This window comes from Schistocerca serialis, chromosome 3 (assembly GCF_023864345.2).
Source record: "Schistocerca serialis cubense isolate TAMUIC-IGC-003099 chromosome 3, iqSchSeri2.2, whole genome shotgun sequence".
Lineage (NCBI taxonomy): Eukaryota > Metazoa > Arthropoda > Insecta > Orthoptera > Acrididae > Schistocerca > Schistocerca serialis.
This window is the reverse complement of record NC_064640.1, coordinates 21665146-21688365: the sequence shown is the minus strand read 5'-3', so window position 1 is coordinate 21688365 and position 23220 is coordinate 21665146. Positions and strand designations below refer to the sequence as shown.

The following is a 23220-nucleotide window of genomic DNA, read 5'->3' as shown; positions in this document are numbered from 1 at the left end:
CCAATACAACAAATATACAGAAGATAACAGGAGAAAAAATTGAAAAATACATCCAACTGGCTGAGGAAGTCAAGGACATGTGGCATCAGGATAAAGTTGACATTCTACCAATTATACTATCAACTACAGGAGTCATATCACACAATACCCACCAGTACATCAACGCAATACAGCTACATCCAAACTTATATATACAACTACAGAAATCTGTAATTATTGATACATGTTCAATTACCCGAAAGTTCCTAAATGCAATGTAACATATACCGTACAGTTAAAAGGAAGTCACACTTGATCAAGGACCACGTCACTTTCCATTTTTAACCAGACCTAAGGTCTGAGAAAGGAAAGAAGATAATAATAATAATAAAAAGTGTTAGAAACAGCAGTACAGCTGTTGCATGCAGGGTGAGTGAGGTGCCTTGAATGTGTTAATGTGCAGTATTGGGTTTGTATATCAGTGTAGTAATGGTCTCACTACTTTTCTGCATTCTTCTGTAAGTGTCATTTGCAACTAACTGTGGCAACTGGTTCTGAGGTTTGCAGAGTGATAGGACAATGTTGAACCGAATAGAAGGGGTGACCAAGAACATTTTCTGACTGGTTTTTGCTGTGTTATTTGTTCTATAAACAACAAGTTGTCTATCACTGTTATTCTATGAGGAGTGTTTTTTAAGTAAGGAACATTATGTTGTAGACACTAGTAGTTCGCACGCATACCATAACGGGCGCGTGTATTGTGCGGGCCGGTGCATGCCTCGGGGACAACTTTGCTCAGCTCAAGCTCTGTAGCTAACCTGTACGGTTCTGTTCTGTGCTTTCAAAATGTTTAAGACTATCAACTCACCCACCGCATGTGAGGTTCGCTAAGTGATATGGTTTTTGTCAGCAAGAGACCTGTCTGCTGCAGAAATTCATCGACAGATTTGTGAAGTGTACGGTGATACTGTTACGACTGACAGCAAAGTGCATACGTGGATACGAGAATTCAAAGGTCGCCATGACAACATCCAAGATGAGGACCGCTCCGGTCGCCCTTCTTTGATTACAGACGATTTGGTGGCTTCAGTTGAAGTGAGGATTCGTGAGAACAGGTGCTTCACAACAACAGGTCTCTCAAACGAATTTCCTGATGTGTCGAGATCAGTGCTTTACAACATTGTTTCTGAACACCTAAAGTTTAGGAAACTGTGCTCCCACTGGGCTCCAAAGCTCCTAACAGAGGACCACAAGAACCAAAGATTTGAATGTGCAATGAAGTTCTTGACTCATTATCACGAAGAAGGTGGCAGCTTCTCGAGTTAGATTGTAACTGGAGACAAAACATGGGTTTTACATATCACACCTGAATCGAAGCAACAAAGCACAGAATGGACACACACACACACACACACACACACACACACACACACACACACACACTTACTTGCCTGTAAAGGTGAAGGCCAAACAGACTCTGTCCAAGCGCAAAATCATGGCTTCGGTGTTTTGGGATAGGAATGGTGTTTTGTTGGTCAACTTCATGCAATGAGGAACCACTATCGATGCAGAAGCATACCGCCAAACCCTGAGAAAGCTAGACAGAGCGATTCAAAACAGAAGACACGGCATGCTGCCAAAGGGAATTTTTCTACTCCATGACAATGCAAGACCTCATACTACAGGTCAGACCCATGATTTATTGGACAGTTTTGGCTGGGAAGTTTTAGACCACCCACCCTACAGTCCTGATCTTGCGCCAAGCGATTACCATCTGTTCCTCCACCTCAAACAACACCTCAGTGGCAACCGTTACAATGATGTGAAAATGGCAGTGAACTCTTGGTTATCGGAGCAGGCAGCAAGTTTTTATGAAGAGGGTATTTTAAAATTGGTTGAAGGTATGATACATGTTTGAACAAACTTAGCAACTATGTCAAAAAATAGAGTGAAGCATGTACTTTCTAAAAATAAATTTACTTTTTTGAAATAACCTTTCGTTGTGTACTTATGTTCAAACGGACCTCATTTAACACCTCGTACATCTACATAATACTCCGCAAGCCATCGTATGGTGCGTGGCGGAGAATAAACCATACCACTACTAGCCATTCCCTTTTCTGTTCCACTCGCAAACAGGGCAAGGTAGAAACTATTGTCTATACGCCTCTGTACAAGTCCTAATCTCTCAAATCTTATCTTCATGTTCCTTATGCGATATGTACATTGGCAGCAATATAATCATCCTGCAGTCAGCGTCAAATGCGGGTTCTCTAAATTTTTTCAGTAGTGCTCCTAGAAAAGAATGCCGTCTTCCCTCTAGTGATTCCCACTTAAGTTCCCAAAGCATCTCCATAATACTTGCATGTTGTTCAAACCTACTGGTAACAAATCTAACTTGGTGTGGATTCCCAACACTTGAGCAGTACTCAAGAATAAGATGCACCAGCATCTTATAAGTGGTCTCCTTTGCAGATGAACCACACTTTCCCGAAATTCCCCCAATAAACCAAGTCCACCATTTGTCTTTCCTATTACAGTCCTTACATGCTCATTCCTTTTCATACTGCTCTGCAACATTACATCTAGATATTTAATCAATGTGACTGTGTCAAGCAGGACACTGCTAATACTGCATCTGAACCTTATAGGATTTGTTTTTCCTATTCATTTGCATTAACTTACATTTTTCTACATTTAGAGCTAGCTGCCATTCATCACACCACCTAGAAATTTTGTCCAAATCATCTCGTATCCTCCTAAAGTGACTCAACAATGACACTTTCCCATACTCCATAGCATCGTCAGCAAACAGCCTCAGACTGCTGCCAGATCATTTGTGTATATAGAAAATATACAGTGGTCGTATCACACTTCCTCGAGGCATTCCTGATAATACCCTAGTCTCTGACAAACATTTGCCATCAGGGACAACGTAGTGAGTTCTGTTACTTAAGAAATCTTTGAATCCTCACATACCTGGGAACCTATTCTGTATGTTTGTACCTTTGGTAACAGTCAGCAATGTGGCATCATGTCACATGCTTTACAGAAATCTAAGAATATGGAATCTGCATGTTGCCCTTCATCCTTGGTCCAGAGGATCTCATGTGAGGAAAGGGTAAGCTGAGTTTCTCACGATTGATACTTTCTAAAACTGTGCCAATTTGTGAACAGAAGCTTCCCCCCACCCCTCCAAGAAATTTATTATATTTGAAATGTGAATATGTTCAAGGATTCTGATAATGGTCTGTAATTTTGTAGGTCCGTTCTTGTACCCTTCTTATGTACATGTTGTTATACAGATATACGTAAACCGTCCCATACCACCACTGGCCTGAACTGGACACTACTGGCAAAATTAATGCATTACTTCACATACTCCATGTAAGATCCTCACCCTAATTTTTCAGGTTTGGTGAACCTATACATTATGTTTGTTAGTTGCAATTTACTAATGTCAACTTTGGACCACAGTTAAGGCACTCTGTTTTTACCTGAAGATCAATGAAAATGTAGGAGCAATGCTTTTCTCTATATATAGTACTGAAAAATGCATACTAACCGTTCCAAATCTGTGATCTCTCCACAATCATTCTACGTTTACAGTAACTGGGACAATAATGGTAGTCCTGCCTTTTGCACAAGAACATGCTCTTCCCTCGACATGGTAATTAAACGAAGAAAATGGCTGCCTAATCTATACTGAGTTTCAAGAGATCAACCTTACTACTCAGTGTAATGGAAACAGATTCTCATGGAACAACAGAAATGGAGAGAGACAGTGGGATCCCAAATGATAATGTTTTCTTTACCGAAGCTTAAAGCAAGAAAATAAACCATTTACACAGTAACAAATGCTCTCTCTGTTTAGTATGCACAGTTAGTTAGGATGAACAACATAGTGCCTTACAGTATGGATACTTCTCAGTAGAAATCTGAATAGTTAATGACTCCAGGACACATGTTTTTAACAATTGTTTACAAAAGATAACCTGGGATGAAATTTATAATGAACCAAATGCAGACATATAATTTAATCTATTTAATGATAAATTCATATCAGCATTTGAAAAAAGCTTTCCACAAAAGATAATTACAAATGAAAAACACCCATGTAAAAAATAAATAAATAAATAAATAAATAAACCTGAATCACTAGAGGGATTAAAGTATCTCATGAAAGGAAAAGGGAAGTATCTCGTGAAAGGAAAAGGGAAGTATCTCGTGAAAGGAAAAGGGAAATGTCTCTGTTGCCAAGAACAAATAGAGGTCCTGCAGCAGTTGCACACAACACACCTTCTCAAAATTACTAAGAAAGGTTATTACAAATTGAGGAAAATGTACATAATTTCAGAAATCAGTAATTCCAAGAACAGACTTTAGTCTAAGAGGAATGTAGTGAAATGAGAGACAGACAAGCAGCCACAAATCAGATCGTCATCACTATTGAACCGAATGAAAGGGCTATAAATGGTGAGTAACAGGTAACAAATCTATTTAATAAGCATTTCTTAAGTAAGTAGAAAGTATCGGGACAAACAGTTCAAGTGAAAAATTACAGCAGTGTGTTAAAAAAGTACCTAGCAAATTCCAGCATATAAATGTATCACAAACTTCTTCTGAAATTAAGAAAATTTAGTCTCTCAAAAATAAAAGCTCATCTAGTTTTGATGGTGTTTCCAACAGAGTACAAAATATTTGTTGCCATACAATGAACCCTGACTTATCTGAAAAATGTAGTACATCACTAACTTGACATATTTTTCCAGAGGGGCTGAAATTGTAAAAACCCTATTCCAGAACAGTGACAAAAGAAATGTCAATAACTGCCGACCTGTTTCATTGCTGACATTCTCCAAATTTTTGAGAAGTTCATGTGTTCCAAAACAGTATCTCATCTGAGCAACAATAACATCCTCAGCAAATCATAATTTGGATTTCAAAAGAGCTGCCCTGCTGAGAATGCATGTTCACTTACCAAATTTTACAAGCACTAAATAATAAAATAGTACCAGCTGGTATTTTTTGCAATCTATCTAAGACACTCTACTAGATTTATTTATTTATTTTATCCATCTTTCAGCATTAACATGCAATCGATGTTGTCAGAAGAATTACAGCTATTTGTACATTATGTTTTACATAACAAATTATTACATGGTAAAATATAGCAGTGTTGTACCCTATTAGCTTATAGCTGCCTCTACACCCATATCTATACATAGAAGCAAGCCTTAATTTATCAATAAATTAGATCATCTTTACAACTATTCTGAAATTCTTGTACACTATAGAAAGTATTTTCCTTGATCCACACTTTGGTTTTAGTATTGAAAATATCCAGTGAAACAAATTGAGCCTGTACAAGTAAAGTGTTGAATAATTTTATGCCTATGTATTCATAGCTGGATTGTGTATTCTTAAGCCTGGTTGTGGGTGTATCAATCATATTTGTTTGTCGAGTATTGTGTTGATGAACAGATTTACTTATAGTGTAGGTGGTTTAAGTTTTCTTTTATGTTTAATACGCAACAATATATGTAAAGAAATGGGACTGTGAGAATTTTAAAGCCTTTAAAATAAGGTCTACATGAGGCCTTTTGTCAGTGGAGATGTCTAATTGCTTTTTTCTGCCAAGTGAAAATTTTTTTTGGCTCCTGGGGAGTTACCCCATAAAAGAATGCCATATTGTAGAGGGCAGTGAAAGAAGGCGTAGTATCTATGAAGTAATAAATCTTGTGTAACACGTGTGTAGTTTGGCTAGTAGGCAGATAACTCGTGATAACTTTCGACATACGTAATCTGTATGTGAGTCCCACATTAATTTCGAGCCAATGTGTATTCCTAGTAGTTTAACAGATGACAACTCAGTGTTACTGTTTGATAGACTGAAGATTATCTTGACAGTCTTTTCATGGCTCATAGTTAACTCATTAACTTTAAACCAGATATTAGATATTTTGAGACATTCTTCACTTTCCTCCTCCAATTTGTTTATATCCTTTCTGGAATTAGCTAATGTTGTGTCATCAGCATAGAGGATAGATTTACAGGGTAAGTTACTCGGAAAGTCATTTACAAATAATATAAATAGTAGAGGGTCAAGCACTGAGCCCTGAGGAACACCTTGTTTTATACTTAGAGTCTGTGACTTTTGGCCATTATGCTTTACAATTTGTTTTCTATTGCTGAGGTATGATTCAAATAGTGAGAGTTCCAAGTGTTTCATTCCATAGCAACAAAGTTTATCTAATAATAATTTGTGGTTAACCGAGTCAAAAGCCTTACTCAAATCAATTTGAATGGCTTAAACAGATAATTCTGACTCGAATGAGCTAGTACAAAAGAGATATGGTTTTCAACTGCTTTGACTGTTGATAAGTTTGACCCAAATCCATACTGAGAATCATTTAATATGTTATTGTCCGATAGGTGTCTGCATATTTGCTGCAGTATGCAATATTCTATTATTTTTGAGAGAATAGGCACAAGTGAAATTGGTCTGTGAATCACAGTGTTCTCCTAAGATAAATTGAAGTTTTATGGGATTGGCTGTATCACCAACCAATGGATAATGTTATATCTAACAAAAGAATGCAAAAAGTTGTACTTAGTAATTCAACAACTATAGTCTGGGGATGTTATTCTCACTGAGGAGAAATCACACATGGGGTTCCCCAAGGCTCAATCTTAGATCAACTATGGGTCCTCACACATGTAAATGATCTTCCATCTAATAAAACAAGCAGAATTAGTTCTTTTCGCAGATGACACTAGTACTATAATCAGTCCAAGTGTACATGCAGAAACAGGAGAAATGGTAAGCAGTGTTCTTAAGAGTATCATTGACTTGTTTTCTGTGAATGGTCTTATGCTGAGTTGTAAAAAAGACACAACATATTCAGTTCTGCACATCTAGGGGTACTAGTTCAGTGATGTGAGTAACATGTTGTGAGGAAATAATAAATAGGGTGGAAACTTCAAAATTCTTAGGTGTCCATAATCATGAGAATTAAAATTGGAAAAAGCACACTTTGGAACTTCGAAAATGACTTAGCTCTACCACATTTGCACTTATAGTCATTGCAAATCTTGGGGAGAGACAAAACAGTAAGTTGACTATTTAGCTTATTTTCATTCACTAATGTCGGATGGAATAATGTTTTGGGGTATCTGTTCTTTAAGGAAGAAAGTCTTCATGCGCAAAAATGTGCTGTAAGAATAATATGTGGTTCTCATCCACAATAATCTTGTAGACATCTGTTTAAGGATTTGGGAATTCTCATTACTGCTTCACAGTATATTTATTACCTCATAAACTTTGTTGTAAATAATCTACTGCAGTTCATAAGGAACAATGATGTACATAATTCCAATATCAGAAGGAAAAAAGACAGTCATTATACCACATTGGGTTGACTTTAGCACAAAAATGGGTGTGCAAGGCTGCCACTAAAATTTTTGATCACTTACCCAGGGATATAAAAAGTGTCAGACAGCAAACTGAAATCTGACAAAAAAAAAAAATATATATATATATTTAAAAGTTCTCTCATTAACACCTCCTTTTATTCCATAGAAGAATTTACATTACTATAATATGTAAAAGATGGTGGACAGGGAGTGCTAATACTTTTTTTTCCTTCTTCTTTCTTTTCTTTTAACTTGTGGATGTTCAGCGTGTAGCCATACTTACAAATTAATTTGGGATGTAAATGTAAAATGATTTGTTCCACATCACTACAATTTATCATGCAAAATGATCCTGGAACATCAAACTAACTATCTAAATAACTAACTAAGCAAGCACAGAGTGCTTACATCTGTAATTCGTCCATCCTCTGTGCAACTGTCACACAGCTAGGTGGGCGATGGGAGCAATTTTTCACTGATGGAGAAGCTATCTGGAATTTATTCAGCCAGTTTAACAGTTAAGTACAGACTAATTTTACAGTATGTGGAAAGTGTGTTTCTGAACATTATGAGAAGATGCTGAGATGGAAGGAAGAAGACATGGTATGTGATGGATAGGTTCCCATGGCCAACATTCAATGAATGGAAAAGACAAAAAATAATAAGAGACATTCAAGCGAGCAAGAGGAGTTGAAATACCAAAATCACAGCTTGCAGAATGACATAAGCTTTCCTACGCCCAGTATACCTCAACTGATCAGAGTTCTCAAACCTCGCTCTCCCATTAACACACACCTCCTTCATTCTCTCCCGCCACCACCACCACATCATCATCATCATCATCATCATCATCATCAATTAGCTTGCCTATCTTCTGCCAAGAGAAGGAATGTCTTGCTCTGCAGCACTGAAACCGCTGAGTTGAAAATGTGTGAACCTCTTAGCGCAATATTCACTTCTCTGTGCCAACTATTTTTCTATTTGAGTCTGTCTATATCTGAAACTTTGTTTATTGACTTTTTGCACTTGTGTAACTATAATGGGGTTGGGTTGTGTTGGGGGAGGAGACCAAACTGCGAGGTCATCGGTCTCATCGGATTAGGGAAGGAAGTCGGCCGTGCCCTTTTCAAAGGAGTGTGTGTGTGTGTGTTTGAGGTTTACGGGCGCTAAACAGCGAGGTCATCAGCGCCCAAACGCATAAAAACAGGAACACATGCAGTGAAGGGACTAAGACGAACAGCGAACAAGGGGAACAGCGAAAAGACACAGACCTGACGCAGTTCCAAATCCTCACGTACAGAGGCAAAACAAGAGGAGAAGGAGTGCACTAAAAAAGGAAAGGAAACACAAGGAAGGGAGGACAGAAACCGAAGGGAAACAAGGAGGTATTCGTGACTGGCGGACCTCTTACCTAAAATCTGGGTGAGCCAGTCATCCAGCACCACATTAAAACCCTCTCCCTAAAATCCGTGGCAACAATTGGACAGGACACAAAACCGTAAAACCTTCACCACAGACGATGCGTCGTCTTGCAAAATAGAGGGCAAATCCGGTGGCAAAGAAACCACCGCCCTCTGGTCAGAGAATAAAAGACAATCAAGTAAAATGTGGCGGACAGTAATCTGGACGCCACAAGCACTGCAGATTGGGGGATCCTCCCGCCGGAGTAGAAAACCATGTGTGAAGGGACTGTGCCCGATGCGGAGGCGAGTGAGGAGAACCTCATCCCGCCTGCATGACTGAGAGGAAGTACGCCATGGCCGCGTGGTGGCCTTCACCAGACGCAGCTTATTTTCACCGACTGCCAGCCACTCCTCTTCCCACTGACGCATAACGCGAAAACGCAGGAGGGAGGTAACAGCATGGAGGGGGACGGCACATTCAACAACGTCAGGGAGGGAGCATGCATCTTTGGCAGCCACATCCGCCAGCTCGTTTCCCGTAATACCCACGTGCCCCGGCACCCAGCAGAAGGAAACCTCCTTCCCCTGCCGCTGCAGGTGGAGTAGGGCATCATGGATGTTCTGGACGACCGTATCCGCTGGGTACAAGTGTTGCACGGTCTGAAGGGCACTCAGGGAGTCAGAACAGATGAGGAACTTACGACTGGAGACACATCTCATCTGCTCCAATGCCCGCATGATCGCAAACAATTCGGCATCAAAGATGGTAAACGCCGCAGGAAGCCGTAACTTGACGAGTCGATCAGGGAAAACAACAGCACAACCAACAGAGTCCCCCTGTTTAGAGCCATCCGTAAATACTGGTACATGGTCGGGATGCTGGTTTAAAATATCAGAAAATAAGGCGGTAAAAACAAACGCAGGAGTGCAGCTCCTCCGGTACTCCGACAAGTCTAAAACGACGCTGGGCCTCTGGAGCAACCAGGGAGGCAGGCGAGTAAAACCTTGTCGTTGGGGGGCCACACGCTCCACACCAAGGGACTCAAGCAAATGCTTGGCACGAATCCCAAACGGTCTCGTCGCCCTGGGACGACTGGAAAAGAGACGTTCCATAGGCGGTCGGGCAACGGTAGGGTACGCAGGGGAGGTAGGACAGGCAAGGAATTGACACACCCGTCGCACCATGAGGAGTTTCCGCCGGATGGCGAGCGGCGGTTCCCCTGCCTCAGCACACAGGCTGGGGATGGGACTAGTACGGAAGGCACCAGTGGCCAGCCTGATACCCTCATGGTGTACTGCGTCAAGAATCTTCAGATACGAAGGCCTTGCTGACCCATACACGGTGCAACCATAGTCAAGTCGCGATCGGACGAAAGCCCTATAAAACTGCAGCAGATGCGCCCGATCTGCTCCCCAGGACCGATGGCTCAGACACTTCAAAATATTCAGTGCCTTCAGGGCCCGCACCTTGAGGTCTTTAAGGTGAGGCAACCACGACAACTTTGAATCAAAAGTGAGGCCCAGGAACCGCACAGTGTCGCTAAAAGGAAGAATGGTGTCCCTCAGACGCAATTCAGGGGAGGTAAAAGCACGTCGAGAACGATTAAAATGAACACACACACATTTGTCTGCAGAAAAGGTAAAACCCGTCTTCGCAGTCCATGCCTCTAATCGCTGTATCGTAAGCTGCAACTGTCGACTAGCAGTGACAAGACTGGAGGAAGAACAGAAAACAGCAAAATCGTCCACAAACAAGGAGCATTGGGCAGGACTCCGGATAGTGGACGTGATACTGTTAATGGCGACGGCAAAGAGGGTGACACTTAAAACGCTTCCCTGAGGAACACCATTCTCCTGCACATACAAATCAGATAGCACATTACCAACCCTATAGCGAAAGAGGCGGTGGGAAAGAAAGGACCGAATGAAGATGGGGAGACGGCCACGAAAGCCCCACTCATGGAGTTGATTGAGGATATGGCGGCGCCAAGTAGTGTCATACGCCTTATGAATGTCAAAGAATACACCTAGACAATGCTGGTTACGCAGGAAGGCCTGCTGGATGGCCGCCTCAAGCAGGGTCAAGTTGTCTATAGTGGAACGACATCTCCGAAAGCCACACTGAGAGGGGCTAAGGAGCTGCCTGGTCTCGAGCAGCCAAACCAGGCGACGATTGACCATGCGTTCCAACGTCTTCCCGACACAGCTCGTCAAGGCGATACTTCGATAACTACTGGGATGCGTTCGGTCCTTCCCTGGTTTGAGGAGGGGTATCAAAATCGCTTCCCTCCACGAGTCAGGGTACGTGCCGGATAACCATATCATATTAAAACAATTCAGGAGAACTTCCTTGGAAGGCAGTAACAAGTGCCGCAGCATGCTATACCGGATTTGATCATGACCAGGCGCAGTATCATGAGCCACAGACAGCGCCGAATCCAGTTCCCACATTGTGAAGGGGCAGTTGTAGGGTTCAGAATTAGGAGACCGGAAGTCCAAGTGACCCCTCTCGATGGCAGTGCGGTAGCGGCAGAAATCTGGATCACAGTGAATAGTGGCGGTAGATTCCGCAAAATGCATGGCCAGTGTCTGGGCAATGTCTCTCGGCGCCGTGAGGAGACTTCCCTGATGCAGCAAGGCCGTGACGGGTAGCTGGCCAAGTTTCCCGGAAATCCTCCTGATGGCTTCCCATACTTTCGTAGAACTAGTGGAGCGGGAGATGGAGTTCAAGAACGATTGCCATGACCGTCGTTTGCTCTCTTTAATCACGCGTCGCGCTTTAGCCCTTGCCACCCGAAAGGTTGCAAGATTGTCAGCAGTGGGACGGCACTTGAAGCGGCGCAGAGCGGCACGGCGGGCTCGGATGGCTGAGCGGCACTCAGGGGTCCACCAAGGGACAGGACGCCTCTTGGGATGACCGGATGACCGTGGGATTGACAATTCAGCAGCATGGGAGATCACAGCTGTAACATGGTCTACCCATTCGTGGACGCTGTCACGGTGTTCCAAAACGGCCAGGTGGCTAAAAAGTGTCCAGTCAGCCCTGCAGAGGTGCCACCGGGGCGGTACCGGAAATGCCATAGCCTCATCCAGGAGGCGAATCCAAAGGGGGAAGTGGTCACTAGAATGGAGGTCAGCATCAACCTCCCATAGAGCAGAATCCGCTAGTGCTGGAGAGCAAAAGGAAAGGTCAATAGCTGACGACGACCCAGAAGCAGTACAGAAATGAGTGGCGGCACCAGAGTTGAGGATGCACAGTTCTTCAGACACCATGAGGCGTTCCAGAATGCGACCCCTGGGGCAAGTAGTCGACGAGCCCCATAAGACATTATAAGCATTGAAGTCCCCCAGAAGAAGAAAGGGGCGGGGAAGTTGGCCAATAAGGTCTGAGAGAGCCTCAGAGTCTATCGCATCCTGAGGAGGTAAGTAAAGTGAACAGACTGTGAGCCTCCGACCCACAAGAAGGTCAACTGCAACTGCTTGCAAGTCTGTAACGAGAGGGAGCTCAGATGAGGGGTGCATGTCACGGACAAAAACCGCAACACCACCCTTTGCCCTTTCCCCCGTCAGATCATCTTTCCGATAGACGGTATAGCCCCGTAAAGAAGGAGCATCAGTGGCCCGAAAATGTGTCTCTTGGAGACATAAGCACAAAGGGAACTCACGTACAAGGAGTTGTAGTTCGGCCACATGCGTCCTGAACCCATTCAGGTTCCACTGTAAGATGGGAGCCAGTGATCAGGGTGGCTGAACTTTCACCCTGCCTCTGTGTTTTGGAGGAGAGCCCGTACTGGCCGGAGATTTATTCCTGGGGCGAGAAGAGCGCCCCCGGTCGACATCAATGTCCATCAGCTCCGATGACGACCCACGGGAGATGTCAGACAGTACGATGGTCTCGTCATCGGACCGACCCTGATCAGTCTCCGCAGGTGGCAAAATCTTCACCTTCGGCGTCTTGGTCTTAGGGGGCTGAGAATGCAGAGCCTTGTCAGCAGTTGGAGCTTTACTCGCCGGGGCAGAAGGCGCCATAGGGGAAGAGGCAGGAAGTACCCCAATGTCAGCAACCACGGCCTTGTCCGACGTTGCGGGGAGAGCTGCAGGTTGCAAAACAACCGCAGCAGCACAAGTGCACTGGCAAACGCAGGTATTAGTGCTAACACTAGCAACCTCCGTTTGCGTAGCAACAGTGGCCATTGGTACCGGTTTTTTCAGAACGGAAGCGAAAGATGTAGTAAACACAGGAGGTTGCATGGCCTTAAAGAGCTTCTTGGCCTCACCATAGGGTATGCGCTTAGATGTTTTAATCTCCTGTATCTTCCGTTCGTCGAGATAGATGGGGCAGACCCGGCTCCAGACAGGGTGACTCCCAGAGCAATTCACGCACTTTACAGGCGACGAACAATCAGCTCCTTCATGGGCAGGCTGACCACATTTACCGCAAGTGGCTATCCCATTGCACCCCAATGTAGTATGCCCAAAGCGCTGACATTTAAAGCAGCGCATTGGGTTGGGGAAATATGGCCGGACTGGCAAACGTAAGAACCCCGCTTTAACATTCTCTGGAAGTCGCGGCCAACTGAACGTGAGAATAAACGAGTCGGATTTTACTAGGTCCCCATCGACTCGCCTCATAATATTCTGCACATCAACAATACCTTCGGCAGCCCACTCAGATTTCAACTCGTCTGTGGAGATATCCACCAAGTCCCTACATGTCACAACACCCTTACTATAGTTGAGTGTGGAGTGGAGCTCGGTCTCGATAGCGTACTCTCCGAGACTGGGTGCTTTCCGAAGAGAAGCGACTTGACGGGAACTAGAAGTCTCAACTAAGAGAGTACCATTGCGCAGTCGCTTAACAGATTTCAGTGTACCTGCAATTCCTTCAAGACCCTTGTGGATGTAAAAGGGAGAAACCCTCTCAAAGCTACCCTCCTTTCGTTTAATAATCAAAAACACATTCTGATTATCAGCATGTGCTCTGTTACAACAGTCTGATAAATCTCTAGCAACACCAGGAGCTGGAGGACTCGAAGCACGAAGTCGCTTTTTCGAAGGGGTGTGTTTGCCTACCAGCGGCCCACCCAATCCACTGGTAGGGGGAAATGTAGAAGTCGAAGGGTCCATTGCGGTCCCACGAGCAGCTAGGGAACTAAAGGTCCGCTCAGACAGAGCCCCGCGTGCCTGAGTAAGCCGTATACAACTGGGGTGTGGCAGGTGCCCCAGAGGTTGCCCGCTTGCGACTGTTCCACCTCAACAGCCATGCATCTCATAGGCGCGGAGCACACCGGAAGATTGAGGTTTTTTTTATAGAGGTTTGTTCCATCCTCGCGATCCGGGCGGCCAAGCCAAGATCCCCATTCCCTGAGACACACAACATTCCACCGCCGCGCCGCACGGTGGTCGCTGAAGTATACTCAGAGCTTACGGTGACGGGGGACAGGTGGCGCTTACCAGTCCCCAGCTCAGGAACCCCGGGGTCGCCAAGCCCGTACCCAGCAAATGAATGCTGAGCCCCTGGGGGCTTTTCAAAGGAACCATCCCGGCATTTGCCTGAAGAGATTTAGGGAAATCACTGTAACTATAATACTGTGATCATTACAGAGGACAAAAATTCAAATACAACAGCTACCAAATTTAGAATTCAACAATATTGACAATTTTCATTGCTTACCTACACAGATGTTGTCTTCCTTTTTGTAACCTTTGGCACATTTAATACACAGATCAGGGCCATCACCATAGCACCCATCACACGCTCTGTCACATTCTGTAAAATAATACAGAGGCGAATGACATACACCTTTGAAATTTTTACATGTGATTTACCTCAACCCTTAGATCTGATCTACCATAAACTGTTGGCAATGAGATTATACTGTTATGGTGTTTGTATGGCTTCCTAAAACCTGGGTTGAGTCCTGTTTCACTGGCAAACAGAGGGTAGAAAAAAGTCATAAAAAGATTACTTTTCAGAATGTAAGAATATTAAACAGTATACTGAGGCAGTCAGCAACACTTTTTGTATGTGATGCCAGTCTTTTTATTACAGGAAATGGTAACAATTTATAGGGAAAAAATTGGACAACAGCAGAAGCAAAAAGATCACATAGTGGTAATTTTTTGGTTGCATATGACTACATAGTACAGTTAATGCACTTTAGAGATTTAAGGCAGATAGTAATAAATAATATAATTTTGGAATCAGTGGGTTGTAAAACTGACACATAGCTAATACAAAATTTCTTGGAGTATTGTCAGCTGACCATAATACACTGTAGTAAAAACATTGTCCTAAACATTGCCATATTCACTGAACATTCACGCATCAAATCATTACTCCCGCCTTTCTAAGACATGACCAAGCCATTAATGAAATATAAAGAAGGAAGACTGGGGCCCGACATTCTGTTGATGAGAAGGCCATTAGAGATGGACCACAAGTTCTGTCGGCACTAAGATGTGAAAGTAAGTTGGTTATGTTCTTTTCAAAGTAACCATCCTTGCATTCATCTTCACTGATTTAGAGAAACCACAATAAATCTTATCTAGTTGTCGTCCTGAATTTATGCCCAATGCACTACTGTCTTGTAGCTGCTGTCCATCATAATTAAGTTTTTTGGTGTGTACAATCAGAAAATACTGTTGACTAGCTATTAAATATCATGTGAACAAGTAAGATACACTTCTTACTTGTTGGAAGTGGAAATGCATATAACTTCATTAAGTACTGACTTTGTCATTTTATTGACTCTTGGTGAAGAAATTGAACTGAATTCTGTGAAAATTGTTACTTTCTAAACCCTCACTTTCTTACTACTTGTTACTTGTTAATTATTACCAACCAGCATTTCTCAATGTGTCGATCTGCAAATAAAATTTTAATTTATGTTCCATATTTTAATGCCTTTTGTCTTATGGGATACTGTTCCTGTGTTCTGTAAAAGTTAGCAATAAGAATAGCATGTACAATAGCTACCATTCTTGGAAATGCCTGTGGAAAAACATTTGGCTTATTACACACACTCACTCACTCATCAAGTTTATTTTTTAAAATGCTTGGGGACAGCAATAATAATTTTAGATCAATAGCAACATTCACAAACATTATACACAAATAAAAAATTATATTGTTGTAAACTTTGCTACCAAGTTTAGGGGTGAAAATAGATTTCCCCGTTTGGAGTAACACTCTTCGACAAGCTGCCTGCAGAGAAAACAAGAAATGGGGACCTCATTACAAACTAAAAATAGAATTAATAGTGGGTACTGTAAGCCATTCCACCTCTAAGAAATCAGATTACATAAAGCTGAGCGTCCGCAGTCAACTTAAGTAACATAAATAGCCATGATACTTTTCAATTTATCTCCATTCTCATAGTCTGTAAATAAATTATCCTTTTACAATTATCAAACTAAATCTTAAGTAGATGAAGAATTGAACACTTATTTAATATGACTGTAAAATCTTCTGTTTTCAAAGTATTAGCCCTTCTGTTAGTTGTATACAATGTTGATTTGAAGCTCAAACAGTATATATAGTCTGCAAATTATTGGTTAATTGTTAGGCAGCAGTCAGAAACAATTTCTGTAGACTATATTAGGTCAATTAATGAATACATTGGCTTATTCCACATCCCTGAAAGTTCTCCTGCATGGTAGAATCTACAGAATACCATACACTGATTAATTATAAGCTCAATGTTTGAATGCTCAGTATCACATGAACAGAAGTGTCCTTACCTAAACAGGAAAAGGATCCCTCATTGTTGACACAAAACTGGTTTTTACGGCATGCTCTGTCTAAGGACAAACACTCATCTACATCAATGCAGCCCATTTTCTCATCCTTCAGCCACCCTTCTCTACATGAAGAACATCCTAAAAAACAGAGACAGTGAAATTTCTTATTTAAAGCCTTTTCATTTTGTGATTTGCATTGTATTAGTACTGGCATAATTCAGAGTAAAGTGGAAAATTCTATTCACAAAGAAGCAAATGTATGTTTGTCAGTTGTTCTGAGAACTGCACCAACCCATTTGTTTCTTAGTGATATCTATATAAAGATTATTCTAATTTGGGCACTCTTAATTGAAGCAATACAAATGTCAGGTCACATATTTGAAGGTCTGTAGTCCACTTACCAGTCTGTACTGTGATTGTTCATCTCTGGCAATGCTTTGTGTTAGTAGAAAAAATTTGTTCTATCATTGATTGAATTCCATGATGTCTACAAATAGCCCTAAAAATGGTGAAGCAGGCTAGTTCACCATTGGATGGGGTGTGGGGTGTGTGTGTGTGTGTGTGGGGGGGGGGGGGGGGGGGATAATGCCAAATGCCATCTACATTCAGCGTGCCCAGCAAATGCTTGTGGTCCAAAACCAATCTTCGAGTTGATAACACCTGAACTTTTTTCTACATTTTAGATATGATCAGCATATCTGTGTACAGACCTCCAGAACTGGAGCCAATTTAGAAAACTTAAAATCTATGAAAATAAGCCTACAAAAAAAAAAAGAAGGTCACACTGATCCAAACAGCATGTAACACACCCATAAGCACTGAGCCTTAAACCAAATAAATTACAGCATACACTTTCAGCACAGTTAAAATATCCCCTGAACAGCACCGAATCTTATCTATATTGCAAATCCCTAGCACACGGTAACTTTGCATGGCTGCCCAAGGTCTATAACCAATGTTATGTTACATATCAGTCACATGCAGGTCAAAAAGTAATGTTTGACAAGACAACATGTATTGTACACCACATCCTGCTGGTCATAGCTCTTAACCGATTGTAACCAGTTAGGAATGAGAAAGGGTGCTGCATGCACCTCTGTTCAGTCAACACTATTTTCTACTAAGTAGTACTCAATCAAAAACAGGTGCACTGAGATCTTACAACAATTCCTGCTTACTTCCAAGATGAGCTTTAGCACCAAGTAAGGAAAAAATCTGTTTGGACCCCTTTAATCAGAACCCTCCTTTGGCTGCAGTTCTGAAGGGAATTCATTATAGATATGTCTTTACTTCTACCACAGCAAAATGTGAGGCAATGAAACAGAGAACTGCTGCTGCCTTTGTAGAATGGTCTTCACTAACCTACAGGGCCATTGCCTTTTTGAGCTCAATAGGATAAGCCTAATGTCCCATATTGTACACAGTGAACTCGATAGGGACTGCCCTTTGCGACCTACATGGACACAGTGTAACACTAGTGTACACCCCGAAATTACTTGTCTCCCACTTCACATCATCTGTGGATATCTGACTTTACTAGAAGCTTTGACATGACATTTGATTAGTATTTTGTCCAGTGAGTTTATTACTGTATTGCTACTGAACTCAGTAAGTTCCAAGCCAACTGAAATTATAAGTCATTAATGAAATGTTTTATGTAAATGATAATATAAAATACACGGTTGCTTCATCAGCAATGCGTTACTTACAACTGTTGCTATCATCAGCAACAGCGTAGATAATTTTGCAACAGTTGTTAGATTTTATATACTGAATCCATTGTAAATTACTGAACCCAGCATTACTCTCTCCTATCTCAATTAACCAATATTCACAAAGGCCCATGTCTACTGGTCTTCTCTGATTTCATCCAGATTTATGATATATGCAGGGCGTGACCAGAAACGAAGGTGGTGGAAGTGGCAGCTCCAGATAGCAAAGCTTCTAGAAAAAATAGCATTTTTGGCATGGGTCAGCAAATCATGCACCATTTATCTTGGTGTAATTTCCAGGCAGTAGAATGGTTATCTGAAGGTCATGGCATTGAGTTCTTATCCAGAAGCAGCTGCTTTTTATATTAAATTTTTACATAACTTCCACTGCAAATAACCGGAAATAATGTTAATTACATTTATTGATATTATAATAAAGGCATGAAATGGAAAGGCAAACGAAAATTTGGGATTGCAAATAAATTTACTAGAGAGAATTGTACCTATAGTGCCCGTGCAGACAATCCAAGAAGGGATTATAATTAATGCATACAGGACTTTGTATTCCATTAGTTTCACTTTGACTTTGAGCTGCCCTCAGCAGCTGCACATGAATAATAGGTTCCCAGTGTAGGTAATGTTGGCCCATAGGCCGTTGGCGGCAATGCTAGCTACACCTACAGAGTTCATTCACTTGCTAGCCATCAACCTACTGAATTTTTTGAGAATGTTTTGAGAGTATTGTTTCTCTATAGAAACTTTAAGACAACCATTTAGTTGTAAAAATGCAGCATTTATAATGTGTGAAAGATGCGAATAAAATGGCTGCTTCTCCTGTTTTTATGATGAATGATGAATATCATCCCAGGAGATGCTAATCATCAACTGTAAAATAATAAATGTATCTAATTTTATATACAAAGTTCTTCTGTACACCTTACAATCCCTTTCTGGAAATTTACTGGCAATCCAAAATTTTCCTTTGCCTTTCCTTTTTAATACCTCTCTTGAGCAATTAATAAATACAATTTGTTGACCACTATTTCGGTGTATTTGTAGGGACTTGACCCCACAAACCATAGATTGTCAGTCTGTACCCTATCTTCTGTGTGGAAACTATTTTAATAAAAATGGCTCATGTCTCGCCTGACATGCAAAAATGCAATTTTATTCAAAAGACTTGGCCATCTGGAGTTTCTGCTCCTGTCACTTTTAATTTCTGGCCAAGTCCTGCATACACCATACATATGGATGAAATTGGTGATGACAAGTAAGCATGATCCCCCTATCAAATGTATTTTATATTATGAATATAATAGAGGGAAACATTCCACATCGGAAAAATATATCTAAAAACAAAGATGATGTGACTTACCAAACGAAAGCGCTGGCATGTTGATAGACACACAAACAAACACACACACACACACACGCACAAAATTCAAGCTTTCGCAACCAACGGTTGCTTCATCAGGAAAGAGGGAAGGAGAGGGAAAGACGAAAGGATGTGGGTTTTAAGGGAGGGGGTAAGGAGTCATTCCAATCCCGGGAGCGGAAAGACTTACCTTAGGGGGAAAAAAAGGACAGGTTTTTACAACTAAATGGTTGTCTTAAAGTTTCTATAGAGAAACAATACTCTCAAAACATTCTCAAAACACACACACACATATCCATCCGCACATACACAGACACAAGCAGACATTTGTAAAGGCCTTTAGAAATGTCTGTTTGTGTCTGTGTATGTGCGGATGGATGTGTGTGTGTGTGTGTGTGTGTGTGTGTGTGTGTGTGTGTGTGTGTGTGTGAGAGTGTGTGAGTGTGCGCGCGAGTGTTTGCCTTTCCTTTTCATGCCTTTATTATAATATCAATAAATGTAATTAACATTATTTCCGGTTATTTGCAGTGGAAGTTACGTAAAAATTTAATATAAAAAGCAGATGCTTCTGGATAAGAACTCAATGCCATGACCATCAGATAACCATTCTACTGCCTGGAAATTACACCAAGATAAATGGTGCACAATTTGCTGACCCATGCCAAAAATGCTATTTTTTCTAGAAGCTTTGTTATCTGGAGCTGCCACTTCCACCACCTTCGTTTCTGGTCACGCCCTGCATATATCATAAATCTGGATGAAATCAGAGAAGACCAGTAGACATGGGCCTTTGTGAATAGTAATTTACAATGGATTCAGTATATAAAATCTAACAACTGTTGCAAAATTATCTATGCTGTTGCTGACGATAGCAACAGTTGTAAGTAACGCATCAAAAGAGACTAAAATCATGACAGATTTGTGACTTTATCAATTTGTCACTTTCCAACACAGAACTGTATGATTGATTGGCTGGTTGGTTGGTTGATTTGGGGCAGGGGACTAAAGTCATCGGCCCCATCTGATTAGTGAAGGATGGAGAACGAAGTCAGTCATGCTCTTTCAAAGGAACCATCCCAGTGTTTGCCCGAAGCGATTTAGAGAAATCATGGAAAACCTAAATCAGAAAGGTAGGACATGGGTTTAAACCATTGCAATGAAATGTAGCATGCAAACAAAAACGCTCTAATAGCTATAAAAGTGTTCCTTCAAGAACCCTTTGTTTTTGCTCCAACCTTTGTAAAGAGCATGTGCGAGAAGTTCATTTGGAATTCGAAGCAAGATTCCAGCACATTTAACTTAAAAGCAGGAATGTATGGCAAATGTACAAACCAGTATGCACTTTTCATCCATATAACCAGGACACTGAGTTGTATAATCTAATCTGATACAAAGGTCATCGGTCTCCTCAAGTGGGTCCAATCAGCCCTCATTTCGCAAACTTATAAGTAGCATTTGTGGAAATGAGAATTGTTCTGCACTATACACAAAATAAGGAACAACACTACCTATTATAGCAGTTAATGAAGGTAGCATAATTTATTCAAAAATTGTTTTATGAACTTCCAGCACGCTGGAACAGCTGTGGATCAGTAACTTCTGTTAATCAGTACAACAAACCACTCCAGAGTTACAAATTTCACTTTTTTTTATTCATTTTATGACTATTTTCAGGTCGAGACCCACTTTCAAATCATTGTAACATAGTCAAAAGTGGTATTTCCAAGAAATGAATGTTTGGAAATACCATTTTTGACTATGTTACAATGATTTGAAAATGGATACACCCCGAAACTAGTCACTGAGTGAATAAAAAAGTGAAATTTGCAAATTTTTACTGGTTTTTCATTGTACTAAAAATTGTTTTGACTGATTATATATGTACACACTTTGGAAGCAGTTACAAGAATTTTACCTGTACATGAGAATATAAACTCCTGTCATACCGGTACCTATATTTTAAAATTTGTACAAGCATTTATTGTAACCACTAAGATTAAAGTTTTTCTATTCCCATTACATTAAACAAAAATAATGGGGTACTTTGCAGTAGCGATGTCAATGTTAAGATCATTAATTCTGGAGATATTTCATTAATGACAAAATCAAAGGAAGAAAACACAGGGAGGTAAGAAATGGAAAATTCAACAACAAAAGGTCAACAAAACCAAAACAGTGACAGAAGAAAAAAGGCCACTATTAAAAAATAGAAATGTCGAGTACACAACATACTCTTAAAGAGGGTTGGGAAGAAACTCCAACTTTCCTTATGTAACAGACTTAATCCACCAGGACTGCATTTGAATCTTTGCATCAGTATTAGGAATGCCGAGGTCATTGCACACTTGGCAGAGTGAGACATTCTTTCTTCAAGTAATCTTTACTATATACAGGAAGCTTCAATTTAAGGCACAAGATGACGTGGAATAAATATTTCACATTCAAAGCAGTGTTCAAATGTTTTTGGAAAAAGCAATACCAATGGGAACAGAAAAGCTTAATTCTCTCCCAGAATCCACAATGGTTTTAGATTTAACAGATGACAGTGTAGTTGCAATGGCGAAATGGATGGAGAATGTTTTAATACTTTCCACACACAAAGAACACAGACTGTACATATCTATATCTACATTGCTACTATGCAAATCGTACTTAAATGCCTGGGAAAGGGCTCATAGAACCACCTTCAAAATAATTCTTTGTTATTCCACACTCTAAAAGTGCACGGAAAAATTAACACTTAAATCTTTCCATGTGAGCTCTGATTTCCTTTATTTTTTTTTTTATGATGATCCTTTCTTGCTATGTAGGTGGGCATCAATAAAACATTTTCACATTCAGAGGTGAAAGCTGGTGATTGAAATTTAGTGAGAGGATCCTGCTGCAATGAAAAATGCCTTTATTTTGATGATGTCCATCCCAAAATCTGTGTCATGTCTGTGATACTCTCCCCTACTTCTCGATAATACAAAATGTGCTGCCCTTCCTTTGAACTTTCTCGGTGCATTCCATTAATCCTATTTGGTAAGGATCCCACACTGCACGGCAGTACTCCAAAAGAGGATGGACAAGTGTAGTGTAGGCAGTGTCTTTAGCAGATCTGTTGGATCTTCTAAGTGTTCAGCCAATAAAATCCAGTCTTTGGTTCGCGTTCCCCACAACATTTTCAGCATGTTCTTTCCAATTCAAGTTGTTCAGAATTGTAATTCCTAGGTATTTAGTTGAATTTATGACTTTTAGATTTGACTGATTTTTTGTGTAACTATAGTTTAACATATCCCTTTTAGCACTCATGTGGATGACCACACACTTTTCATTATTTAGGGTCAATTGCCAATTTCACACTATACAGATATCTTATCTAAATCTTTTTCCCATTGGTTTTCATTTTCTGATGACTTTACTAGAGGATAAATGACGGCATCATCTGCAAACAACCTAAGTTGGCTCCTCAGATTGTCACCTAAATCGTTTGTATAGATAAGGAACAACAGGGGGCCTACAACACTACCTTGAAGAATGCCAGAAATCACTTATGTTTTATTCAATGACTTTCGACCTGTTACTACAAACTGTGACCTCTGACAGGAAA

General features: G+C 41.0%; 1 protein-coding gene across 1 annotated transcript in view; it reads right to left on the bottom strand.

Moving 5' to 3' along the window:
* The window catches only part of LOC126469687 (cysteine-rich with EGF-like domain protein 2), a 93780-nt gene that overhangs the window by 5459 nt on the left and 65101 nt on the right, over nucleotides 1–23220 (bottom strand). The window contains exons 6-7 of the mRNA XM_050096844.1: nucleotides 16542–16679; nucleotides 14473–14568 (exon numbers count right to left, since the gene is read on the bottom strand). Coding sequence (XP_049952801.1) covers nucleotides 14473–14568; nucleotides 16542–16679 — 234 coding nt within the window. The remainder of the gene's footprint in view (nucleotides 1–14472; nucleotides 14569–16541; nucleotides 16680–23220) is intronic.